The 23,542-nt window shown below is 36.8% G+C and overlaps 2 protein-coding genes across 3 annotated transcripts in view; one reads left to right on the top strand and one right to left on the bottom strand.

Moving 5' to 3' along the window:
• The window catches only part of LOC145738440 (vacuolar protein sorting-associated protein 18 homolog), a 35,161-nt gene extending 26,454 nt beyond the window's left edge, over positions 1 to 8,707 (bottom strand). Inside the window, exons 1-8 of one of the 2 annotated variants that reach the window (XM_081993264.1) lie at positions 8,471 to 8,707; positions 5,715 to 5,811; positions 5,108 to 5,285; positions 2,914 to 3,077; positions 2,766 to 2,844; positions 1,161 to 1,249; positions 428 to 635; positions 266 to 372 (exon numbers count right to left, since the gene is read on the bottom strand). In XM_081993264.1, the coding sequence (XP_081849390.1) occupies positions 266 to 372; positions 428 to 635; positions 1,161 to 1,249; positions 2,766 to 2,844; positions 2,914 to 3,077; positions 5,108 to 5,285; positions 5,715 to 5,777 (888 nt within the window). In that variant the 5' untranslated portion in view covers positions 5,778 to 5,811; positions 8,471 to 8,707. The remainder of the gene's footprint in view (positions 1 to 265; positions 373 to 427; positions 636 to 1,160; positions 1,250 to 2,765; positions 2,845 to 2,913; positions 3,078 to 5,107; positions 5,286 to 5,714; positions 5,812 to 8,470) is intronic. The other variant, XM_081993263.1, reaches the window with a different exon arrangement.
• A 135-nt stretch (positions 8,708 to 8,842) lies between these two features.
• LOC145738444 (translation initiation factor eIF2B subunit epsilon-like) lies at positions 8,843 to 22,534 on the top strand. Its single transcript, XM_081993270.1, has 9 exons — positions 8,843 to 9,083; positions 12,453 to 12,577; positions 13,783 to 13,974; positions 14,791 to 14,968; positions 16,147 to 16,391; positions 16,441 to 16,491; positions 20,364 to 20,665; positions 22,110 to 22,307; positions 22,371 to 22,534. Exons 1-9 carry the CDS (start codon positions 8,976 to 8,978, stop codon positions 22,517 to 22,519), a joined length of 1,548 nt encoding a protein of 515 aa, XP_081849396.1. The 5' UTR covers positions 8,843 to 8,975; the 3' UTR covers positions 22,520 to 22,534.
• Positions 22,535 to 23,542: the final 1,008 nt, after the last annotated feature.

Here is a 23,542-nt window from a genome sequence, read left to right as displayed (position 1 = left end):
ATTTGACAGCGGGAACGAATAGAGCGTCCCCAAGTTAGTCGAAAACGAGTACAAACTCGGGGGGGTTATCTGTGCAAATAACCGAGTTACAGAGCGTTGAAGCGCTAACAGCGCCACCTTGAACTGAAAACAACTTTGTTATTGGTCAACTTAGACATACGAAGTGACCACTCGTTTTCGACTAAAACGGGGTCAGGGAATCCATTTCCGAAGTCAGTTTGACAGTAACTGTCACCCAGTTCGAGATAATTGTTTTACCACGCACCTGACCGTAGTACACGCCCTTTTCCGTGATCCACGCAAACTGATTGGGCGTGACCGAGTCGTCGCACCAGAATTGCAATTTCGAGTAGTTGAGCTGACTGTCGATGGCTGTCAAAATACGTGAAACGTCAAAATCTGTCAAAAATCTGTCAAAAAAACGGACCTAAATAAGTGTCGGTTTCGGGCACGTGCAAGTAACGATGAAACACGTGTTGGAGCGCAGGTTTGTCCTCGGGATGGGTCACGTGACCGCTAAAGTAGTAGAGACGAGTGGGCGTGGCCGCCATGATGACGTAACGGCCCGCGGTCACGTGATGGAAATAGTCGAGCGCGCACACCGGCGTGCTGGTGTTCTTGCCAATGTCGAATACCTGTCAAAACACGTCAAACTGTCACAATTTCCGCCATTTTGGCTTGAAATAATCCAGGCTTGATGGTACTCGTTTTCGACTAATTCGGGGACGGGGAATCCATTTCTGCAGTCAGTTTGTTCGTATCTGTCATCCAGTTTGAGAAATTAGATTTTTTGAGTTTGGGAGAGAGTGACGTCAAAATAAACGTCACCACTGAATTGCTCGTCCCAAAATTAGTCGAAAACGAGTACAAAGTCGGTTTTTGAAAAAAATTCAAAATGGCCGCCACTGACTGACATTTCAGATTTTAATTGTTTTTTAATTTGTTTATCAACTTTTTCTTGTTTATCTACAATTTTTACGATTTTTTTTCTTTGTTTTTTATTTATTTTTTTTTTTTTTTTTTTTTTATAATTTGTTTTTTTCAATTTTTTATTCTGTTTTATTGCAAATTTTTTATTTTTTCTAAATTTTTGCATTTTTTTTTTTGTTTTTTCTGTTTTTTTTTTAATATTTTTTTTTTATGACAAAAATGTATCTCACCTGTTTCCAATACTGTTCCAGAGTGTGACTGAAAAATTTGTCATCCTCAAACTGGATTTCCGTTTCGAAAATCAGCCCTTTTGACGTACCTGTCAATTTGACAAAAATTTAAAAAAGAAATCAAATAAAATCATTATTTTTATCAAAAAAAAAAAGTAAATTATTGTGTAAATTGACTTGATAGTCGAATTTTTAAGTTAAAAATCAAAAAAATGTGAGCTTCTAGGGAAATCAAAAGGTTTTTCCGGTGTAACTCGGTTAGTTTTTGAGATATCACAAAACCGACTTCACCAGAGTGTTTTCCGGCAAATTTTAACATAAAATGACGGTAAGATGAACGCTCTAGCTTAAAAAGCAAAAAAGTTGGTTTTTAGTGTGAGCAAAGCACTTTCCGCTCACAACTTTTTTGTTTTTTAATTTAGACCCCCCAAGTGACCACTCGTTTTCGACTAATTTGGGGTCGCTGATTTCAAATCCGCAGTCAGAATTTCGGAATCTCTTAACCTGGCCAAGTTACTCGCAAATTAGTGGTTAAAATGTGAAATTTTTGCTCTAATTCGGTTAGTTTTGGAGATATCACAAAACCGACTTCACCAGAGTGTTTTCCGGCAAATTTTAACATAAAATGACGGTAAGATGAACGCTCTAGCTTAAAAAGCAAAAAAGTTGGTTTTTAGTGTGAGCAAAGCACTTTCCGCTCACAACTTTTTTGTTTTTTAATTTAGACCCCCCAAGTGACCACTCGTTTTCGACTAATTTGGGGTCGCCGATTTCAAATCCGCAGTCAGATTTCCCATATCTCCAAACTCGGCCGAGTTGCTAGCGAATTAAACATAAAAAAGTGAAATTTCTGCTCTAACTCGGTTAGTTTTTGAGATATCACAAAACCGACTTCACCAGAGTGTTTTCCGGGAAATTTTAACATAAAATGACGGTAAGATGGGCGCTCTAGCTCAAAAAGCAAAAAAGTTGGTTTTTAGTGTGCGCAAAGCACTTTCCGCGCTCAACTTTTTTGTTTTTTAATTTAGACCCCCCAAGTGACCACTTGTTTTCGACTAATTTGGGGTCGCTGATTTCAAATCCGCAGTCAAAATTTATGTATCTAGTAACCTGGACGAGTTACTGGCAAATTAGTGGTTAAAATGTGAAATTTTTGCTCTAACTCGGTTAGTTTTGAAGATATCAGAAAACGGACTTCACCGGAGTGTTTTCCGGGAAATTTTAACATAAAATGACGGTAAGATGGGCGCTCTAGCTCAAAAAGCAAAAAAGTTGGTTTTTAGTGCGGACAAAACACTTTCCGCTCGCAACTTTTTTGATTTTTAATTTAGACCCCGCAAGTGACCACTCGTTTTCGACTAATTTGGGGTCGCCGATTTCAAATCCGCAGTCAGATTTCCCATATCTCCAAACTCGGCCGAGTTGCTTGCGAATTAAACATAAAAAAGTGAAATTTCTGCTCTAATAGTTTTTGAGATATCACAAAACCGACTTCACCAGAGTGTTTTCCGGGAAATTTTAACATAAAATGACGGTAAGATGAACGCTCTAGCTCAAAAAACAAAAAAGTTGGACAAATTGATGTCAAGTGTCAAAATCACTCACCGAGCAAAATGGGACCGGTGTTGACGTCGGAATCGTTCAAACGATTCCAAGCGACCGCGGTAAATTCGTTTCCTCTCAACTGCAACAAAACGTCAAAAAAACAAAACAAAAAAAATTTTGACAGTTGACAACCGAATTTGACACTTACCTTATGACAGGGCTTGACCTTGTCCGATTTCCGTGACAGATACATCAGTTCGGGCGCGTCCATTGTCCGATTGCGGGGCAGGAAGGTGAGTAACACGTGATTGCCGGACGGGTCCAAAAACACGTTTGACAGCCGGTTTTGGGTGAATTTTGACAGCGCAATTTCTGTCAAAATGTAATTTCTGTCATTCAAATGACATTCGGTGTCAAAAATCAGTCAAATTGTCGCATTAAAATGGTATTTCTGTCAAAATTGACGTTGCTGTCAAAAATCGGTCAAATGTCAAAAAAATGACATTTCTGTCAAAAGTCAACATTTCTGACAGAAACGTCAATTTTTGACAGAAATGACATTTGACCGTTTTTTTGACATAAACAAGCAAATTTAACAGTATTTCTGTCAAAAAGTGACGTTTCTGTCAAATGTCGAAATTTTTGACAGAAATGACATTTGATCGTTTTTTTGACATAAAAATGCAATTTAACACTATTCCTGTCAAAAAAATGACATTTCTGTCAAAAGTCAACATTTCTGACAGAAACGTCAATTTTTGACAGAAATGACATTTGACCGTTTTTTTGACATAAACAAGCAAATTTAACAGTATTTCTGTCAAAAAGTGACGTTTCTGTCAAATGTCGAAATTTTTGACAGAAATGACATTTGACCGTTTTTTTGACATAAACATGCAATTTTAACAGTATTTCTGTCAAAAAAGTGACATTTCTGACAAAAGTCAAAATTGTTGACAGAAACGTCAATTTTTGACAGAAATGACATTTGACCGTTTTTTTGACATAAACAAGCAAATTTAACAGTATTTCTGTCAAAAAGTGACGTTTCTGTCAAATGTCGAAATTTTTGACAGAAATGACATTTGACCGTTTTTTTGACATAAACATGCAATTTTAACAGTATTTCTGTCAAAAAAGTGACATTTCTGAAAAAAGTCAAAATTGTTGACAGAAACGTCAATTTTTGACAGAAATGACATTTGACCGTTTTTTTGACATAAACAAGCAAATTTAACAGTATTTCTGTCAAAAAGTGACGTTTCTGTCAAATGTCGAAATTTTTGACAGAAATGACATTTGACCGTTTTTTTTGACATAAACATGCAATTTTAACACTATTTCTGTCAAAAAAGTGACATTTCTGACAAAAGTCAAAATTGTTGACAGAAACGTCAATTTTTGACAGAAATGACATTTGACCGTGTTTTTGACATAAACAAGCAATTTTAACAGTATTTCTGTCAAAAAGTTACGTTTCTGTCAAATATTAAATTTTTTGACAGAAATGACATTTGCCCATTTTTTTTTAGACAGAAACAAACAATTTTAACAGTATTTCTGTCAAATGTCGAAATTTTTGACAGAAATGACATTTGACCGGTTTTTTTGACATAAACCAGCAATTTTAACAGTATTTCTGTCAAAAAAGTGACGTTTCTGTCAAATGTCGAAATTTTTGACAGAAACGACATTTGACCGTTTTTTCGACATAAACATGCAATTTCAACAGTATTTCTGTCAAAAAGTGACGTTTCTGTTAAATGTCGAAATTTTTGACAGAAACGACATTTGACCGTTTTTTTGACATAAACAAGCAATTTTAACGGTATTTCTGTCAAAAAGTGAAGTTTCTGTCAAATGTCGAAATTTTTGACAGAAATGACATTTGACCGTTTTTTTGACATAAACGTGCAATTTTAACAGTATTTCTGTCAAAAAAGTGACATTTCTGACAAAAGTCAAAATTGTTGACAGAAACCTAAATTTTTGACAGAAATTACATTTGACCGTTTTTTTTGACATAAACAAGCAATTTTAACAGTATTTCTGTAAAATGTCGAAATTTTTGACAGAAACGACATTTGACCGGTTTTTTTTGACATAAACAAGCAATTTTAACAGTATTTCTGTCAAAAAAGTGACATTTCTGACAAAAGTCAAAATTGTTGACAGAAACGTCAATTTTTGACAGAAATGATATTTGACCGTTTTTTCGACATAAACAAGCAATTTTGACAGTATTTCTGTCAAATGTCGAAATTTTTGACAGAAATGACATTTGACAGTTTTTTTCGACATAAACAAGTAATTTTAACAGTATTTCTGTAAAAAAAGTGACATTTCTGTCAAATTTCAACCATTTTGACAGTTGACAGAAGCTGAAAAACAAAAAACGTTACCGCTTCGTTCGTTTGGAGTGCGCAAGTTGATCCGGAGTAGCACGTGATTGGTCATGACGATCACCATCAATTTGTTCGATATGGCAACGTGGCTGATTTTGTCCGGCGCAGTGAAATCCTTCTTGGATTTGGTGAAAATCGGCACGTCGTTCTCCCCCGGCAAACTGTCAAAATCGGACTGGAAAAAATTCGAACCGATTCTGTCAAAAATCACCTGTCAAACGTCATTTTTGTCGAGAAGAGAAAAATTTCGCGTACCAATCCGTTTCACGTCAAATAACTCGCTTATTTGACAGCTGACGTCGAAATGTCATTGAATAGAAAAGATAGCTGACAGTGTGAGCTTTCCAAAAATATGATTACACGACTCGATTGGTTTGGGCGTTTGGCCGCTAGAGGGCGTCAAAGTTGCAACTACCCACTTTCCTCAAATTTCCAGTGCACCAACTCGTTTCACGTCAAATAACTCGCTTATTTGACAGCTGACGTCGAAATGTCATTGAATAAAAAAGTTAGCTGACAGTGTGAGCTTTCCAAAAATATGGTCACACGACTCGATTGGTTTGGGCGTTTGGCCGCTAGAGGGCGTCAAAGTTGAGACACTTACCAAATCCGATCGGGTTTTGCTGTGAAACGTCACTTGCTCCAGCTGATCGAACAATGACGTCATTCTGTTGCTCTCTCTCTCGCACTTTTTGATTTTTCTGCCAAAAAAAATTGACTTTTTAAATTTTTGACAGTTGCCTCTGTCAAAACTATCCGGTGACAGTTTAAACGTCAAAATGACTTTTGACAAAACCAATTTGACAGTGACATATTTTTTGACAGTTGCAAAAATCAAAAATAACATTTTGACAGTAGGGCAACTAAAAATGACAGCTTTAGACACTTTTGACAGTTGGAGCTTTAAAATGACACTTTTCGCGCAAGTTTTGACAGAAGAAATCTTAAAATAACGTATTTTTGACAGTTCCCACGTAAAAAAATGACATTTACATAAATTTGACAGTAAAATGACAGTTTTTAGACAATTTTGACAGCGTAAACAGAAAAATGACAGCTGGACACACTTTTGACAGTTGCTGCGTCAAAAATAATATTTTAAATAATTTTGACAGTTCCAATCTTAAGTGACATATTTTTGACAGTTTCAACCTTAAAAATGACAGTTTTAGACACATTTGACAGTTGATAATTTTTGACACTTTTGACAGCTGTCATTTTTAGACCGCACTATGGGCTACAACCTGTCAAAAAAATCAACTCGCCAACTGTCAAAATAACCGAGTTATCGGCTGTCAAAGTGACAGTAGAACAAATAGTTAGGTTCTAGTGCATCCGGGCAAATTTCGTGCCATAACTCGGTTAGTTGTCATTTCTCGCACAAATTTGACAGTTGACAGTTTGTAGAGGACACTCTGGGCTACAAACTGTCAAAAAAATCAACTCGCCAACTGTCAAAATAACCGAGTTGCAGCCTGTCAAAGTGACAGTAGAACAAATAGTTAGGTTCTAGTGCATCCGGGCAAATTTCGTGCCATAACTCGGTTAGTTGTCATTTCTCGCACAAATTTGACAGTTGACAGTTTGTAGAGGACACTCTGGGCTACAATCTGTCAAAAAAATCAACTCGCCAACTGTCAAAATAACGTCAAAATTTGACATTAAAGACAACATTGCATTTACTAGGTGCCACTCGACTTGGTTCACTTTGACAGCTCGTAATTCTGTCATTTTGACAGTTACGTCACTCTAGTTTTCACCAAATTGTAGTTCTTTAAATTGTCCACCCTGTAATTGTCAAAATAACCGCGTTACAAGCTATCAAAGTGACAAATGTCAATTTTTGTCAAGTCACCTTTCAACTGTCAATAACTCGGTTATTTGACATTTCTCGTAAAATTACTATAGAAAGTGATCGAAAGAGAATTAAACGAGCTTTAAACTGGTGTTTTGAACCATCCCGTAACTGTCATAATAACCCAGTTACAGGCTGTCAAAGTGACAAATGTCAATTTTTGTCAAGTCACCATTCAACCGACAATAACTCGGTTAGTTGACATTTTTCCAACAAACTTGTCATCTGACAGTTTGTAGGGGACACTCCCAGCTACAACCTGTCAAAAAAATCAACTCGATAACTGTCAAAATAACCGAGTTACGAGCTGTCAAAATGGGTACAAAGTGCATTTTGCAGCTCGATGGGTGTCATACTCTCGGGGGTCTCATTTTACTGTTGTTTTATACCTCTTTTAGTGCTTTTCAGCCTGGAAAAGTGTCACACAGTGTATTTTAGGGTTAATTCAGTGAAAACTAGACTAAATTTGAGGTTATGTGACCATTTTTAGGCCCCTCTTCCTCGACTAACCTTAAAAACCACTTTACACCCTCGAGGAGCTGTTTTAGTGCTTTTCGAGGGTGGAAAAGTGTCCTATAGTGTATTTTACGGTGTTTTAAGGTAATTCAGTGAAAAAAAACACTAAAATTCTGGTGTTTTAAGCCTCATTTGCACGAAAAAACATGTAAACCTTTTTGGGCCTCGGAGAGGCTGTTTAAGTGTTTTTCGAGGGTGGAAATGTCTCACACAGTGTATTTTAGGGTGTTTTAAGGTTAATTCAGTGAAAACAAGACAAAATTTGAGGTTAAGTGACTGTTTTTAGGCCCCTCTTCCTCGACTAACCTTAAAAACCACTTTACACCCTCGAGGAGCAGTTTTAGTGCTTTTTGAGGGTGGAAAAGTGTCACCCAGTGTATTTTAGGGTGTTTTGAGGTTAATTCAGTGAAAAAAACACTAAAAATCTGGTGTTTTAGGCCTCATTTCTACGAAAAAACATGTAAACCTTTTTTGCCCTCGGAGAGGCTGTTTAAGTGTTTTTCAAAGGTGGAAATGTGTCACACAGTGTATTTTAGGGTGTTCTAAAGCTAATTCAGTGAAAACTAGACTAAATTTGAGGTTATGTGACCATTTTTAGGCCCCTCTTCCTCGACTAACCTTAAAAACCACTTTACACTCTCGAGGAGCTGTTTTAGTGCTTTTTGAGGGTGGAAAAGTGTCACACAGTGTACTTTAGGGTGTTCTAAAGCTAATTCAGTGAAAAAAACACTAAAAATCTGGTGTTTTAGGCCTGATTTCCACGAAAAAACATGTAAACCTTTTTGGGCCTCGGAGAGGCTGTTTAAGTGTTTTTCCCTGCTGGAACAGTGTTCCAGTCGGTGTTTTGGGGTGTTCCCAGCCTGATTTAGCAGGGAAAACACTAAATTTTGAGTAAACAAGCCGGGAAAAGGGCTGAAAACACTGGAAAAGTGGGTGGAACACGGACATTTTGCGGGGCAAAAAAAGCGGAAAAACTGGATTTTGCCTACCTGCCACAGCACCAACACTGTAAAACACTGGATTACGCACCGAAACACCCGAAAACCGATCAAAAACACTAAATAAACACCAAAAATAAGTTATTGTTGTGGTTTGGGCGGTGGATTTGACGCTTGACAGCGCAATGACGGATGACAGATGAACTGTCAAGAAAATTGGGGTTTTTGTGTTTTTTGGGGCTTCGCCCCCCTTCCAGCCACCCCTTTTACCCTCTTAGGGCTAGTTTAACCCCCCACTAACCCCCAGCTAACCCTAACAAGTGAATTAACCTGAAAAATGGGAATTGTCAACCAGTCAACTGTCAAATGTCACTCCCAGCTTACGCGGGAGTGACGTACGTCATTGAACTGTCAAATGTCAGTCCGGTGGCAATCTAACCCAACTTTAGAGGGGTGTAAACCAAAAACAGTGCGGGGGCCCCAAATTTAAGGTTTTTCCAGTGTTTTTGTGGTGTTTTGGGCGTTAAAAGCCTGGTGGGACAGTCCCGAGTGAGTTATGTGCCCCAAAAGTGCGGTTAAAGGCAACGAGAATGGGGTGCAAGCTGTTTTGGTCGCTGACACCTTCGAGGGGGAGTTTGCCCCTCTTTCCGACGATCTACCGCCGGTAAGTGGCTTGTTTTGGCTTGTAAAACGCTTTCCACCCCCTCTGGGGGGGTTTTAGCTTGTAGAACGCTTTCTACCCCCTCTGGGGGGGTTAACCGAGTGAAACGAGCTTTACAGTGACTACTCGAGTGGTTTAAAGCAATTTGGGGGGTTTGGCAGCGTTTTAGGGGGCTCCCACCCCCTGAAACCAGCTCAGTTTGCTTTCCAGATGGTTTTTTTTCCTTCGAACCACTCAAATCAAGCCAATTTCATGAAATAACCTGGTACGAGTACACGAGGGTTGATTCAAGGTGAAAATCACTGTAATGACAGCTGTCAGTTTGTGCATTGACAGTCAAACTGACAGCTTACAGTCAAAAATTGACAGTTTAGTCAAAAAACCCCACTAAACTGCTCGGGTTCACTGCCATTCCTCGGAGAGTGTGTTTACAGCTCGCTGGAAGCAATTTTGACAGTTGTCACGTTAGTGACAGCTCGAGTGACGTTTCTGACAGGCCCTGACCATGTGACAGCTGTCAAAATTTCCATCCATCGAGCTGTAAATCGGATTGTACCTGTTTCAGTGTTTTGGGGGTTTCTAGTACTTTGACAGCTCGATGGGTGACATTTTGACAGCTGTCACTTCAATGACAGATTAATTGACGTTTCTGACAGATCCTCACCATGTGACAAGTGTCAAAATCCTTACTCATCGAGCTGTAACTCGGATCGTACCTGTTTCAGTGTTTTGGGGGTTTCTAGTACTTTGACAGCTCGTACCTCGGTTATTTTGACAGTTGGCGTTGTGATTTTTTTGACAGATTGTAGCTCTTTCACTCCTCTTGCGATCACTTTCTATAGAGTTTTTAGGAAAAATGTCAAATAACCGAGATATTGACAATTAAAAAGTGATTAACCGGAATTAAAAAATTGCTTAATCTGATAATGACAGTTGTCACTTTGACAGCTTGTAACTCGGTTATTTTGACAGTTACAGGGTGGTTCAAAAAACCAGTTTAAAGCTATTTTAATTTTCTTTCAATCACCTCATATAGTAATTTTACGAGAAATGTCAAATAACTGAGTTATTGACAGTTAAAAGGTGACTTGACAAAATTTGACATTTGTCACTTTGACAGCTTGTCACGCGATTTTTTTGACAGTTACTGGGTGGACAATTGAAAGTACTACAATTTGGTCAAAACTAGACCGACGTAACTGTCAAAATGACAGAATCACGAGCTGTCAAAGTGAACCAAGTCGAGTGGCACCTAGTAAATGCAATGTTGTCTTTAATGTCAAATTTTGACGTTATTTTGACAGTTGGCGAGTTGATTTTTTTGACAGATTGTAGCGCAGAGTGTTCCCTACAAACTGTCAACTGTCAAATTTGTACGAGAAATGACAACTAACCGAGTTATGGCACGAAATTTGCCCGGATGCACTAGAACCTAACTATTTGTTTTACTGTCACTTTGACAGCCGATAACTCGGTTATTTTGACAGTTGGCGAGTTGATTTTTTTGACAGATTGTAGCCCAGAGTGTTCTCTACAAACTGTCAACTGTCAAATTTGTACGAGAAATGACAACTAACCGAGTTATGGCACGAAATTCGCTCGGATGCACTAGAACCTAACTATTTGTTCTACTGTCACTTTGACAGCCGATAACTCGGTTATTTTGACAGTTGGCGAGTTGGTTTTTTTTGACAGATTGTAGCCCAGAGTGTGGCCTAAAAATGACAGCTGTCAAAAGTGTCAAAAATTGTCATTTTGATATTGAAATTGTCAATATTGCCCGAAAGTGTCATTTTGAGATTTTAAACTGTCAAAAGCAGTAATTTTGACGTTTAAATTGTCCAAAAGTGTCATTTTTTGTATTGTAATCATCACAAACTTGTCATTTTAGGATTTAAACTGTCAAAAATTGTCATTTTGACATTTGAATTATTGAAATTGTTTGAAACTTTCAAAACTGTCATTGTGAAGCTTGAAACTGTCAAATGTGTCTAAAACTGTCATTTTTAAGGTTGAAACTGTCAAAAATATGTCACTTTAACATTGGAACTGTCAAAATAGTTGAAAATGTTATTTTTAACGTAGCATCTGTCAAAAATCTTTTCAGCTGTCATTTTTGTGTTTATACTGTCAAAATAACAATTTTGACAGTTGTCACATAAATGACAGTTTAGTGTGGTGTGACAGCTGTCAAAAATGTGTTAATCTCTTTTTTTCACGTTGTACCTGTCAAATGGGCTTGGAGCTGTCATTTTTCTATTAATTCTGTCAAAATTGTTTAAGAATGTCATTTTCGAGGTGGGAGCTGTCAAAAATTAGTCATTTTGTGATTTAACCGTCAAACAGTAGTTGCGACTGTCGTTTTGACATTTAAACTGTCAAAGTTGTCATTTTAGTGTCATTTTGACTTTTGTTCTGTCAAAAAACTGTCATTTTTAAGGTTGAAACTGTCAAAAATATGTCACTTTAACATTGGAACTGTCAAAATAGTTGAAAATGTTATTTTTAACGTAGCGTCTGTCAAAAATCTTTCCAGCTGTCATTTTTGTGTTTATACTGTCAAAATTTTTTTTTTTTTTTTTGCTCTGTTTAATGGCGTTACCAACTAGGGTATTCTGCCAGCTCGATACGAAAGAGGCTCAGATAGTCGGGCTTGTGCCCCTGAGCCCCAGATAGCTACTAAAAGTTCTAAAAAATCGCTTAAAGGCACGATCCGAGCAAAAGATGTAGTCCTTCCTCGTGGAAACTATAACCGTCACTGTCACATCCACGTGGTCTTCTCCTAGGTTTTCACCCTTTCCACCTCCTGGAAGTGCACCGCACAAGACAACTCCCCGTAGACTTTTAGGAATCGACATTTCCACTTAGAGCTCCCACCATCTCCACTCGACCGGCTGCGGAGTTCGGTCGTCAACTTCAAATTTCTCTGTACACCGTTTCAAGAAACGTGGTTTCTTAGCGACACAAAATGGCGCCCACGAAACAGACGTGCGATACGTTTCAAGTTGAAAACCGGACTGAACTGTCAAAATTGTTATTTTGACAGTTGACACTTAAATGACAGTTTAGTGTGGTGTGACAGCTGTCAAAAATGTGTTAATTTGACGTCGAAACTCGGATTGTTTTTTTTTTCACGTTGTACCTGTCAAATCGGGTTGGAGCTGTCATTTTGACATTCAAACCGTCAAAATTAACTAAAACTGTCATTTTTTTATTAGTTCTGTCAAAATTGTTTAAGAATGTCATTTTCAAGCTGGGAGCTGTCAAAAATTAGTCATTTTGACATTTAAACTGTCAAAGTTGTCAAATACTGTCATTTTGACTTTTGTTCTGTCAAAAAATGTCAAAAAACTGTCATTTTTCTTGTTGCAGAGCCTGTTTCCGGTGGTGAACAAGCCGCTGATCGATTACACGTTGGAATTTCTGTCGCTAGGTGGCGTCGAGGAGACGTTTCTCTTTTGTTGCAGTCACGTGGCCGAAATCAAACGTCACATCAGGTGGGGGAACTGTCAAAATTACCTACAACTGTCATTTTAACGTCTAAACTGTCAAAATTTACTTTTAACTGTCTCTCTCTCAGTTGACAGCTGTCAAAAATTGTCTTCAACTGTCGCTTTGACATGTCGACTGTCAAAAATTGTCTATAACTGTCATTTTGACGTTTAAGCTGTCAAAATTGTTTTCATTCAATAATTTTCAGTTGGCAACTGTCAAAATTGTTGTGGAACTGTCAAAAAAGTTGCAATCGTCATTTTGACGTTTAGACTGTCAAAACTCCTGTCATAATGACTTGGCTGTCAAAAACTGGCTACACCTGTCATTTTTAAAGTTGAATCTGTCAAAAAATTACCTACAACTGTCATTTTGACGTTCGAGTTGTCAAAATTGGTTATTAACCTGTCATTTTATGTCAAACCGTTTGACGCTGTCAAATTTTGTGGCAAATGTCATTTTGACGTTTATTCTGTCAAAAATTGTCTCCAACTGTCATTCTAACGTTGGAGCTGTCAAAACAGTCATTTTTGTAATTGAATCTGTCAAAATTATGTACGACTGTCATTTTGGTGTCTAAAGTGTCAAAATTGGTTTTTACCTGTCTCTCTCAGTTGGCAACTGTCAAAACTGTCATTTTGACGTTTAGACTGTCAAAAATTGTCTCCAACTGTCATTCTGACGTTGGAGCTGTCAAAACAGTCATTTTTGTAATCGAATCTGTCAAAATTATGTACAACTGTCATTTTGACGTTTAAGCTGTCAAAATTGGTCTTTACCTGTCTCTCTCAGTTGGCAACTGTCAAAACTGTCATTTTGACGTTTAGACTGTCAAAAATGTCAAAATGGTTTTTTTCCTGTCATTTTGACGTTCAAGCTGTCAAAATTGTTTTCATCCAATAATTTTCAGTTGGCAACTGTCAAAATTATTTAGAACTGTCAAAAATGTTGCAAATGTCATTTTGACGTTTATTCTGTCAAAAATTGTCTACAACTGTCATTATGACTTTCGAACTGTCAAAACAGTCATTTTTGTAATCGAATCTGTCAAAATTATGTACAACTGTCATTTTGGTGTCTAAACTGTCAAAATTGACTTTTAACCGTCTCTCTCTCAGTTGTGACAGCTGTCAAAACTGTCAAAACAATTGTCCATTTTGACATTTGATCTGTCATTTTACTGTCAGAATTGTGTCATTTTTTTTTGCAGTAAAAGTGTCAAAGAAACGGTCGGCTGGTCGGTGAATATGAAAGTGCACGTGATCGTTTCGGAAAGTTGTCGGTCCTTCGGCGATTGTTTGAGGGATTTGGACGCGAAAGGGCTGTTGAGGGGCGATTTCGTGCTTTGCGAGCCCGGCGTGCTGTCCAACGTGAATTTGCGGCCGCTTTTGAAAAAACACAGGTGAAATTAGACGACCGGAACGGTTTGGATGTGTTCGCTTGGTGTTAGGCGCCATTTTGAAAATTTCCGCCATTTTGGCTTGAGATAGCCCAGGCTTGATGGTACTCGTTTTCGACTAACTCGCGGACGGGGAATTTATTCCCGCTGTCAGATTTGACGTATCTGTCACCCAGTTCGCGAAACTTCATTTTAGGAAGTTTTTTGTGAAAAACTGAGTTTCTGCGCAAGATACAAGAAAATTAGTGGCACCAGTGAATTCCTCGTCTTCGATTTAGTGTAAAACGAGTACAAACTCGATTTTTTACGAAAATGTCAAAATGACGCTTTTGAGCGCCATTTTGCTAATTTCCGCCATTTTGGCTTGAGATAGCCCAGGCTTCATGGTACTCGTTTTCGACTAATTCGGGGACGGGGAATCCATCCCCGCTGTCAGATTTGACGTATCTGTCACTCGGTTCGAGAAACTTGATTTTAGGAAGTTTTTTGCGAAAAACTGAGTTTCTGCGCAAGATACACGAAAATTAGTGTCACCAGTGAATTCCTCGTCCTCGATTTAGTGGAAAACGAGTACAAACTCGATTTTTTACGAAAATGTCAAAATGACGCTTGCGGGCGCCATTTTTCTAGTTTCCGCCATTTTGGCTTGAGATAGCCCAGGCTTGATGGTACTCGTTTTCGACTAATTCGGGGTCAGGGAATCCATTTCTGCAGTCATTTTGACGGTATCTGTCACTCAGTTCGCGAAACTTCAATTTCTCGAAAAGAACACATCCAAACCGCGTGCGCGGCGCATTCACCAATCTGACAACGTTACAGTGACGTATGTCAGACGGACCGGGGCGCCGCCATGACCCTGATTTACCAGGAAACTGCTCTGGGCCATCGCAGTTTGTGTCCAGAAGACCAAATTCTGATCGCCACTAATCAAGCCAATCGAGTGCTGTTTCACAAGAAAATCGCTACAAATTCCGGAAGAAAAATGGATTTTCCTTTGGTAAGATTTTCTATAAAAAAATGTTTTTTGGAAAAAAAAAAATGGAAAAAAAAAAATAATAATTTAAAAATTTATTAAAAAAATGTTTTTTGGAAAAAAAAAAAAAAAAATTGAAAATTTATCAAAAAAATGTTTTTTGGAAAATAAAAAATTTAAAAAAAAAGAATTGTAAAAAATTTTGAAAAAAAAAATTTTTGAAAATTTATTAAAAAAATGTTTTTTGGAAAAAAAAAAAATGAAAAAAAAAAGAATTAAAAAAAAAATTTGAAAATTTATTAAAAAAATGTTTTTTGGAAAAAAAAAAAAAATTAAAAAAAAAAAAAAAAATTTAATTTTTTTTTATAAATTGAATTTTTCCTCCCCAACACGCTGGCGCAATTCGTTTTTTTCTAACTCGTACCGTTTTAGAGATATTTCATGTCTACAACGAAAAAAAAAAAAATAAAATTAAACAAAAAAAATAATAAAATAAAAAAATTAAAAAATTTTTAAATTTTTTTATAAATTGAATTTTTCCTTCCCAACACGCTGGCGCAATCCGTTTTTTTCTAACTCGTACCGTTTTCGAGATATTTCATGTCTACAACGAAAAAAAATAAATAAAATTAAAAAAAAAAAATAATAAAATAAAAAAATTAAAAAATTTTTAAATTTTTTTTATAAATTGAATTTTTCCTTCCCAACACGCTGGCGCAATCCGTTTTTTTCTAACTCGTACCGTTTTCGAGATATTTCATGTCTACAACAAAAAAAAAAAAAAAAATTGAAAAAAAAAAAAAAAAATTAAATTTTTTTTATAAATTGAATTTTTCCTCCCCAACACGCTGGCGCAATCCGTTTTTTTCTAACTCGTACCGTTTTAGAGATATTTCATGTCTACAACGAAAAAAAATAAATAAAATTAAAAAAAAAAAATAATAAAATAAAAAAATTAAAAAATTTTTAAATTTTTTTTATAAATTGAATTTTTCCTTCCCAACACGCTGGCGCAATCCGTTTTTTTCTAACTCGTACCGTTTTCGAGATATTTCATGTCTACAACAAAAAAAAAAAAAAAAATTGAAAAAAAAAAAAAAAATTTAAATTTTTTTTATAAATTGAATTTTTCCTCCCCAACACGCTGGCGCAATCCGTTTTTTGTTATCTCCTACCGTTTTCGAGATATTCCATGTCGACAGGAAATCTTCTTGGACCATCCGTCGGTGTCGTTACGTCACAACTTGAAGGACAGCAACGTTGCCGTTTGTTCGTCTGCGGTGTTGCCGCTCTTCTCCGACAATTTCGACTTTCAGACCAAAGACGACTTTGTCCGTTGCCTGCTGATGAACGAGGAGATTATGGGCAGCACCGTTTACTGTCACATTTTGACAGGCGACAGCTACGGTGGCGCCATCCACAATTGGCGCACTTACCAGTCGATCAGGTTTGTGTTTTTTCTGGTAAAAAGTGTAGACTAAGTGTGGTTTTTGCAGCGTGGAACTGAAAAATCGTTGGATTCACCCGTTGGAACCGTCCAGTAAACGGTAAGTGGTTTTTGGCGGCCATTTTGTATTTTTCTCGTCACTGGTAAGAGTTAGCGGAAATCTGATGGTGGCAATGGATTCCTTGACCCCGAATTAGTCGAAAACGAGTACCATGAAGCCTGGGCTATCTCAAGCCAAAATGGCGGAATTTGCAAAATGGCGCCCGGTAGCGCCATTTTGATTTTTTTCGCAAAAGTCGAGTTTGTACTCGTTTTCTACTAATTCGGGGACGGGGAATTCAGTGGTTACGTTCATTTTTGCGTAACTCTTTTCCTAACCGAGATTTTTACGAAAAGTCAAGTTTCTTGAACTGAGTGACAGATACGGACACACTGATTGCGGAAATGGATTCCCTGACCCCGAATTAGTCGAAAACGAGTACAAACACGGCCCCTTTATCTCCATCCAAAATGGCGGAATTTGCAAAATGGCGCCCAGTGGCGCCATTTTGATTTTTCTCCACAAAGTCGACTTTGTACTCGTTTTCTACTAATTCGGGGACGGGGAATTCAGTGGTGTCGTTCATTTTTGCGTAACTCTTTTCCTAACCGAGATTTTTACGAAAAATCAAGTTTCTTGAACTGAGTGACAGATACGGACACACTGATTGCGGAAATGGATTCCCTGACCCCGAATTAGTCGAAAACGAGTACAAACACGACCCCTTTATCTCAAGCCAAAATGGCGGAATTTGCAAAATGGCGCCCAGTGGCGCATTTTGATTTTTTTTCAAAAAGTCGAGTTTGTACTGGTTTTCTACTAATTCGGGGACGGGGAATTCAGTGGTGCAATGTGTTTTTACGTACAACGACTCAGAAGAATGAAAGTAGCGTTTGAAAAAAGTGGCTCAGAAAACCAGAATGTCTCGGAAGACCGACTAACGTAAAGGAGCTCAGAAACTGAAAAATGACTAAAAATGGTCAAAATGACTCAAAAGACCAAAAAAATGACTCAGAAGAAAAAAATGACTTGAAGGAGTTTTAGAAACTGAAAAAAAGTGTTTTTTGTTAAAATGGCTCAGAAAACTTGTAAATCTTCTGGAAAAGTAGCTCAGAAGTCTAGAAACGGCTCAGAAGAATAAAAAATTACTCAGAAGACAAAAATAATTTGAAGAAGTTTTACAAACTAAAAAGAGAGTTATCATTTGTTTAAATGACTCAGAAGCAAGAAATTAGCTCAGAAGACAAAAAAAAAAGGACTCAGAAGACAGAAATTACATAAGAACGGTTTAGAAACTAAAAAATTGTCAAAATGACTCAGAAAGCACAAAAAAATAGCTCAGAAAACCAAAAATGACTCAGAAGACGTAAATAACTAAAACAAGCTTTAAAAACCGAAAAAACACTGTCATTTGTTAAAATGGCTCAGATAACCTTGAAATCTTCTGGAAAAGTCTTAAAAGGACTCAGAAGACAAAAATAACCTAAAAAAAGTTTACCAAAGTAAAAGAAAACTCATTCGTTTAAATGGCTCAGAAGACTTAAAAAAAATCATCTGGAAAAGTAGCTCAGAAGACCAAAAAAGACTCAGAAGACAGGAATTATTAAAGAAAATTTTAGAACCCGAAAACAGAGTGTCATTTTATAAAAAAATAACTCAGAAGACTTAAAAAATATTTAGTAAGTATCTGAGAAGACCAACTAAAGACTCAGAAGACAGAAATTACGTAATGAAGCTGTAAAAACTAAAAAAATGTCAAAATGGCTCAGAAGACACGAAAAGCAATCTCAGGAGACAAAAACAACTAAAGTAGTTTTAGAAACTGAAAAAAGACTGTCATTTGTTAAAATTACTCAGAAGACTAAAAAAAATAGCTCAGAAAACCAAAAATGACTCAGAAGACATAAATAACTAAAACAAGCTTTAAAAACTGAAAAAAGACTGTCATTTGTTAAAATGGATCAGAAAACTTTAAAATCTTCTCAAAAAGCCTTAAAAGGACTCAGAAGACTAAAAATTACTCAGAAGACAAAAATAACTTTAAAAAGCTTACCAAACAAAATAAGGGTTTATTATTTGTTTAAATGACTCAGAAGACTAAAAAAATCCATCTGGAAAGGTAGCTCAGAAGACCAACCAAAGACTCAGTAGACAGAAATTACATAAAGAAGCTTAGAAACTAAAAAAAAAATGTCAAAATGACTCAGAAGACAAACCCAACTAAAGAAATTTTAAACATTTTTAGAAAAAACTCAGAAGACTTTAAAATCATGTGGAAAAATAGCTCAGACGACCGAGAAAGGACTCAGAAGGCAGAAATTACATAAAGAAGCTTTAGAAACTAATAAATTGTCAAAATGACTCACAAGACACAGAAAAGAAAACTCAGAAGACAAAAGAACTAAAAAAGTTTTAGAAGCTCAAAAATGAGGGTCATTTGTTAAAATAACTCAGAAGGCTTAAAAAAATAGCTCAGAAGACCAAAAAAGGACTCAGAAGACAGAAATAACTTAGAAAACCGAAAAAATACTGTTTTTTGCTAAAATGGCTCAAAATACTTAGAAATCACTTAAAAAATAGCTCAGAAGACCAAAAAGGACTCAGGAATCCAAAATTACTTTTAAAAAACTCTCAGAAGTGTATAATCTGGTTAGACTCAGAATTTTGAAAGAATGTCTTTGTGGCTCAGACGGCCGATAATAATTTGCTCAGAAGCTCAGAAATCTAAAATTTGTGATTCAGACGTCTGAAAATGACCAATTTCAAAAGTTTCCAAAAAAATGTCTCAGAAATTACCGGCTCAAAACGTCTGAATACCACCTTTAGGATCAGACATTTTTGTCAGATCAGAAATTCTAAAATAGATCTCGGAAGCTCGAAAGAAATACGAAATGTGTGTCTCAGACCTGCAACGATTTTTGGAATCATACCTTAGAAGCTCAGAAATTTAGTAAACATAGATGGTCGAGTGCTCAGAAGACGTCAGATCATGTTTTTCGAACTGAGTGACAGATACGTCAAATCTGACAGCTGGAATGGATTGCCTGACCTCGAATTAGTCGAAAACGAGTACCATCAAGCCTAGGCTACTTTGAGCCAAAATGGCGGAATTTGCAAAATGGCCTCCAGCGGCGCCATTTTGATTTTTTTTCAAAAAGTCGAGTTTATACTCGTTTTCTACTAATTCGGGGACGGGGAATTCAGTGGTGACGTTCATTTTTGCGTAACTCTCTTCCTAACCGAGATTTTTATGAAAAGTTAAGTTTCTCGAACTGAGTGAGAGATACGGACAAACAGACTTTGGAAATGGATTCCTTGACCCCGAATTAGTCGAAAACGAGTACCATCAAGCCTAGTCTAATTTGATCCAAAATGGCGGAAATTGCAAAATGGCGTCCGGCGGCGCCATTTTGATTTTTTTCTAAAAAGTCGAGTTTGTACTCGTTTTCTACTAATTCGGGGACGGGGAATTCAGTGGTTACGTTCATTTTTGCGTAACTCTCTTCCTAACCGAGATTTTTATGAAAAGTTAAGTTTCTCGAACTGAGTGACAGATACGGACAAACAGACTTTGGAAATGGATTCCTTGACCCCGAATTAGTCGAAAACGAGTACCATCAAGCCTAGTCTAATTTGATCCAAAATGGCGGAAATTGCAAAATGGCGTCCGGCGGCGCCATTTTGATTTTTTTCTAAAAAGTCGAGTTTGTACTCGTTTTCTACTAATTCGGGGACGGGGAATTCAGTGGTTACGTTCATTTTTGCGTAACTCTCTTCCTAACCGAGATTTTTATGAAAAGTTAAGTTTCTCGAACTGAGTGACAGATACGGACAAACAGACTGTGGAAATGGATTCCTTGACCCCAAATTAGTCGAAAACGAGTACAAACACGGCCCACTTATCTCGAGTCAAAATGACATTTTTCTTACAGAAACCGGTTTGTCGACGACGACTCGGCCGTGTCGACGTCCGCGCAATTAAGCGCGACGACGTCACTGCGCCGAAGCGTGGTCGGATCGCGCGTGACTGTGGGCGCACGCGTCACCCTGCACGACGCTTTCGTCATGGATGACGTCACAATCGAGGATGACGTCATCGTGTCGTTGAGCGTCATCGGACCGGGCTGTCGCGTCCAAAAAGGCGCCAAAATCACCGGCGGCTCGATTCTGGGCAAGGACGTGGTTGTCGATGCCGGTTTGCTGATCGACAACGCTTTGGTTCAGTCGCTTCCTGGTAAGTTTTTTTTTTTTTTTTTTCTTGGAACTCGAGCTGGGTGACAGTTGGGTAAATTCCGACAGCGGAATTGAAATCGGCGACCCCAAATTAGTCGAAAACGAGTGGTCACTCGGGGGGTCTAAGTTGAAAAATAACAAAGTTATTTTTAGTTTCAGGTGGCGCTGCCTGCGTTTCAAAGCCTGATAACTCGGTTATTTTTCAAGTTAACCCCCCCGAGTTTGTACTCGTTTTCGACTAACTTGGGGTCGGGGAATCCATTTCTGCTGTCAAATTTCCAAAAAAAGAAAATTTTAGAAAAAAATTCAAAAATTTTAGAAAAAAATTATTTTTTTTTTATCTTCTTGGAAGAGTTTTTCCTTCCAAACACGCTGGTGCAATCCGTTTTTTGATATCACTTTCCGTTCGCAAGTTATTCCACTTATGATAACTCTCCATTACAATGGAGCGTATCAAAAGTGCTATAACTCGGTCGTTTTTCAAGTTGGAAGGCTGAAATTTTTAGGGTGGCAACATTTAGTCAATACTCAAGTCCACGCCAAATTTCCGACAAATCAGGTCACGCGGTCGCAAGATAGGTAGCAAAAACTCGAGCTGGGTGACAGTTGGGTAAATTCCAACAGCGGAATTGAAATCGGCGACCCCAAATTAGTCGAAAACGAGTGGTCACTCGGGGGGTCTAAGTTGAAAAATAACAAAGTTATTTTTAGTTTCAGGTGGCGCTGCCTGCGTTTCAAAGCCTGACAACTCGGTTATTTTTGAAGTTAACTCCCCCGAGTTTGTACTCGTTTTCGACTAACTTGGGGTCGGGAAATCCATTTCTGCTGTCAAATTTCCAAAAAAAAAAATTTTAGAAAAAAATTCAAAAATTTTTGAAAAAAAATATTTTTTTTTTATCTTCTTGGAAGAGTTTTTCCTTCCAAACACGCTGGTGCAATCCGTTTTTTGATATCACTTTCCGTTCGCAAGTTATTCCACTTATGATAACTCTCCATTACAATGGAGAGTATCAAAACTGCTATAACTCGGTCGTTTTTCAAGTTGGAAGGCTGAAATTTTTAGGGTGGCAACATTTAGTCGATACTCAAGTCCACGCCAAATTTCCGGCAAATCAGGTCACGCGGTCGCGAAATAGGTGGGAAAAACTCGAGCTGGGTGACAGTTGGGTGAATTCCGACAGCGGAATTGAAATCGGCGACCCCAAATTAGTCGAAAACGAGTGGTCACTCGGGGGGTCTAAGTTGAAAAATAACAAAGTTATTTTTAGTTTCAGGTGGCGCTGCCTGCGTTTCAAAGCCTGATAACTCGGTTATTTTTCAAGTTAACTCCCCCAAGTTTGTACTCGTTTTCGACTAACTCGGGGTCGGGGAATCCATTTCTGCTGTCAAATTTCCAAAAAAAAATAAAAATTAAAAAAAAAAATTTAAAAAAAACGCACTTTCAGGCGACGACGTCGACAAACTGGGCGCGCGCGCGTACCGCTTGCGCGCAAGCGACGAGGACGAGGCGCCGAGCGTGCGCACGTCACTTCTACTCTCGCACGAGGCCACGATGACGTCAGACTGCGACAGCGACGACGCGTTTAGCGCGACGGACGACGAATTGTCGCACACGCAGTCGCCGCCCCCCGACGACACGAAACGTAACTAAATTTTTGATTTTTTTTTGCTGTCAAATGTCACTTTTTCCCACCGATTTTTGACAGTTTTTTTCGCCGAAGTGATTGACAGTTTGACGCGCGGCTACGAAGACAAATTGCTGTGCGACAATCTCATTTTGGAAATCAACTCGTCCCGCTACGCTTACAACGTTGCCGTCAAAGAGGTAGAGTTTTTCATTTTTTTTTTTGTCTAATCTAATTTTTTTTTTTTTTTTCATTTGTTTTTTTTTGTCTAACCTGACTTTTTTTTTAATTTTTTTTTTGTCTAACCTGATTTGTTTTTTTTTTTTTCGTTTTTTTTTTGTCTAATCTAATTTTTTTTTTTTTTTTTTTTCTAACCTGACTTATTTTTTTTTTTCATTTTTTTTTGTCTACCCTGACTTTTTTTTTTTTAATTTTTTTTTTGTCTAACCTGATTTGTTTTTTTTTTTCGTTTTTTTTTTTTGTCTAATCTAATTTTTTTTTCTAACCTGACTTATTTTTTTTTTTCATTTTTTTTTGTCTAACCTGACTTTTTTTTTTTCTTTGTTTTTTTTTGTCTACCCCAATTTTTTTTTTTTTTAATTTTTTTTTTGTCTAACCTTATTTGTTTTTTTTTTTCGTTTTTTTTTTTGTCTAATCTAATTTTTTTTTTTTTTTTTTTTTCTAACCTAACTTATTTTTTTTTTTCATTTTTTTTTGTCTACCCTGGCTTTTTTTTTTCATTTTTTTTTCATTTTTTTTTTGTCTAACCTGACTTTTTTTTTTTCATTTGTTTTTTTTTTTGTCTAACCTGACTTTTTTTCTTTTAATTTTTTTTTGTCTAACCTGATTTTTTTTTTTTCGTTTTTTTTTTGTCTAATCTAATTTTTTTTTTTTTTTTTTTTTTCTAACCTGACTTATTTTTTTTTTTTCATTTTTTTTTGTCTACCCTGACTTTTTTTTTTTTCATTTTTTTTTTGTCTAACCTGACTTTTTTTTTTTAATTTTTTTTTTGTCTAACCTGATTTGTTTTTTTTTTTCGTTTTTTTTTTTTGTCTAATCTAATTTTTTTTTCTAACCTGACTTATTTTTTTTTTTCATTTTTTTTTTGTCTAACCTGACTTTTTTTTTTTCTTTGTTTTTTTTTGTCTACCCCAATTTTTTTTTTTTTAATTTTTTTTTTGTCTAACCTGATTTGTTTTTTTTTTTCGTTTTTTTTTTTTGTCTAATCGAATTTTTTTTTTTTTTTTTTTTCT

This window comes from Ips typographus, linkage group LG15, assembly GCF_016097725.1.
Source record: "Ips typographus isolate SLU linkage group LG15, UJ_Ityp_2.0, whole genome shotgun sequence".
NCBI classification, from domain to species: domain Eukaryota; kingdom Metazoa; phylum Arthropoda; class Insecta; order Coleoptera; family Curculionidae; genus Ips; species Ips typographus.
The sequence above is the reverse complement of the archived record's forward strand: the minus strand, read 5'-3'. Positions and strand labels throughout refer to the sequence as shown.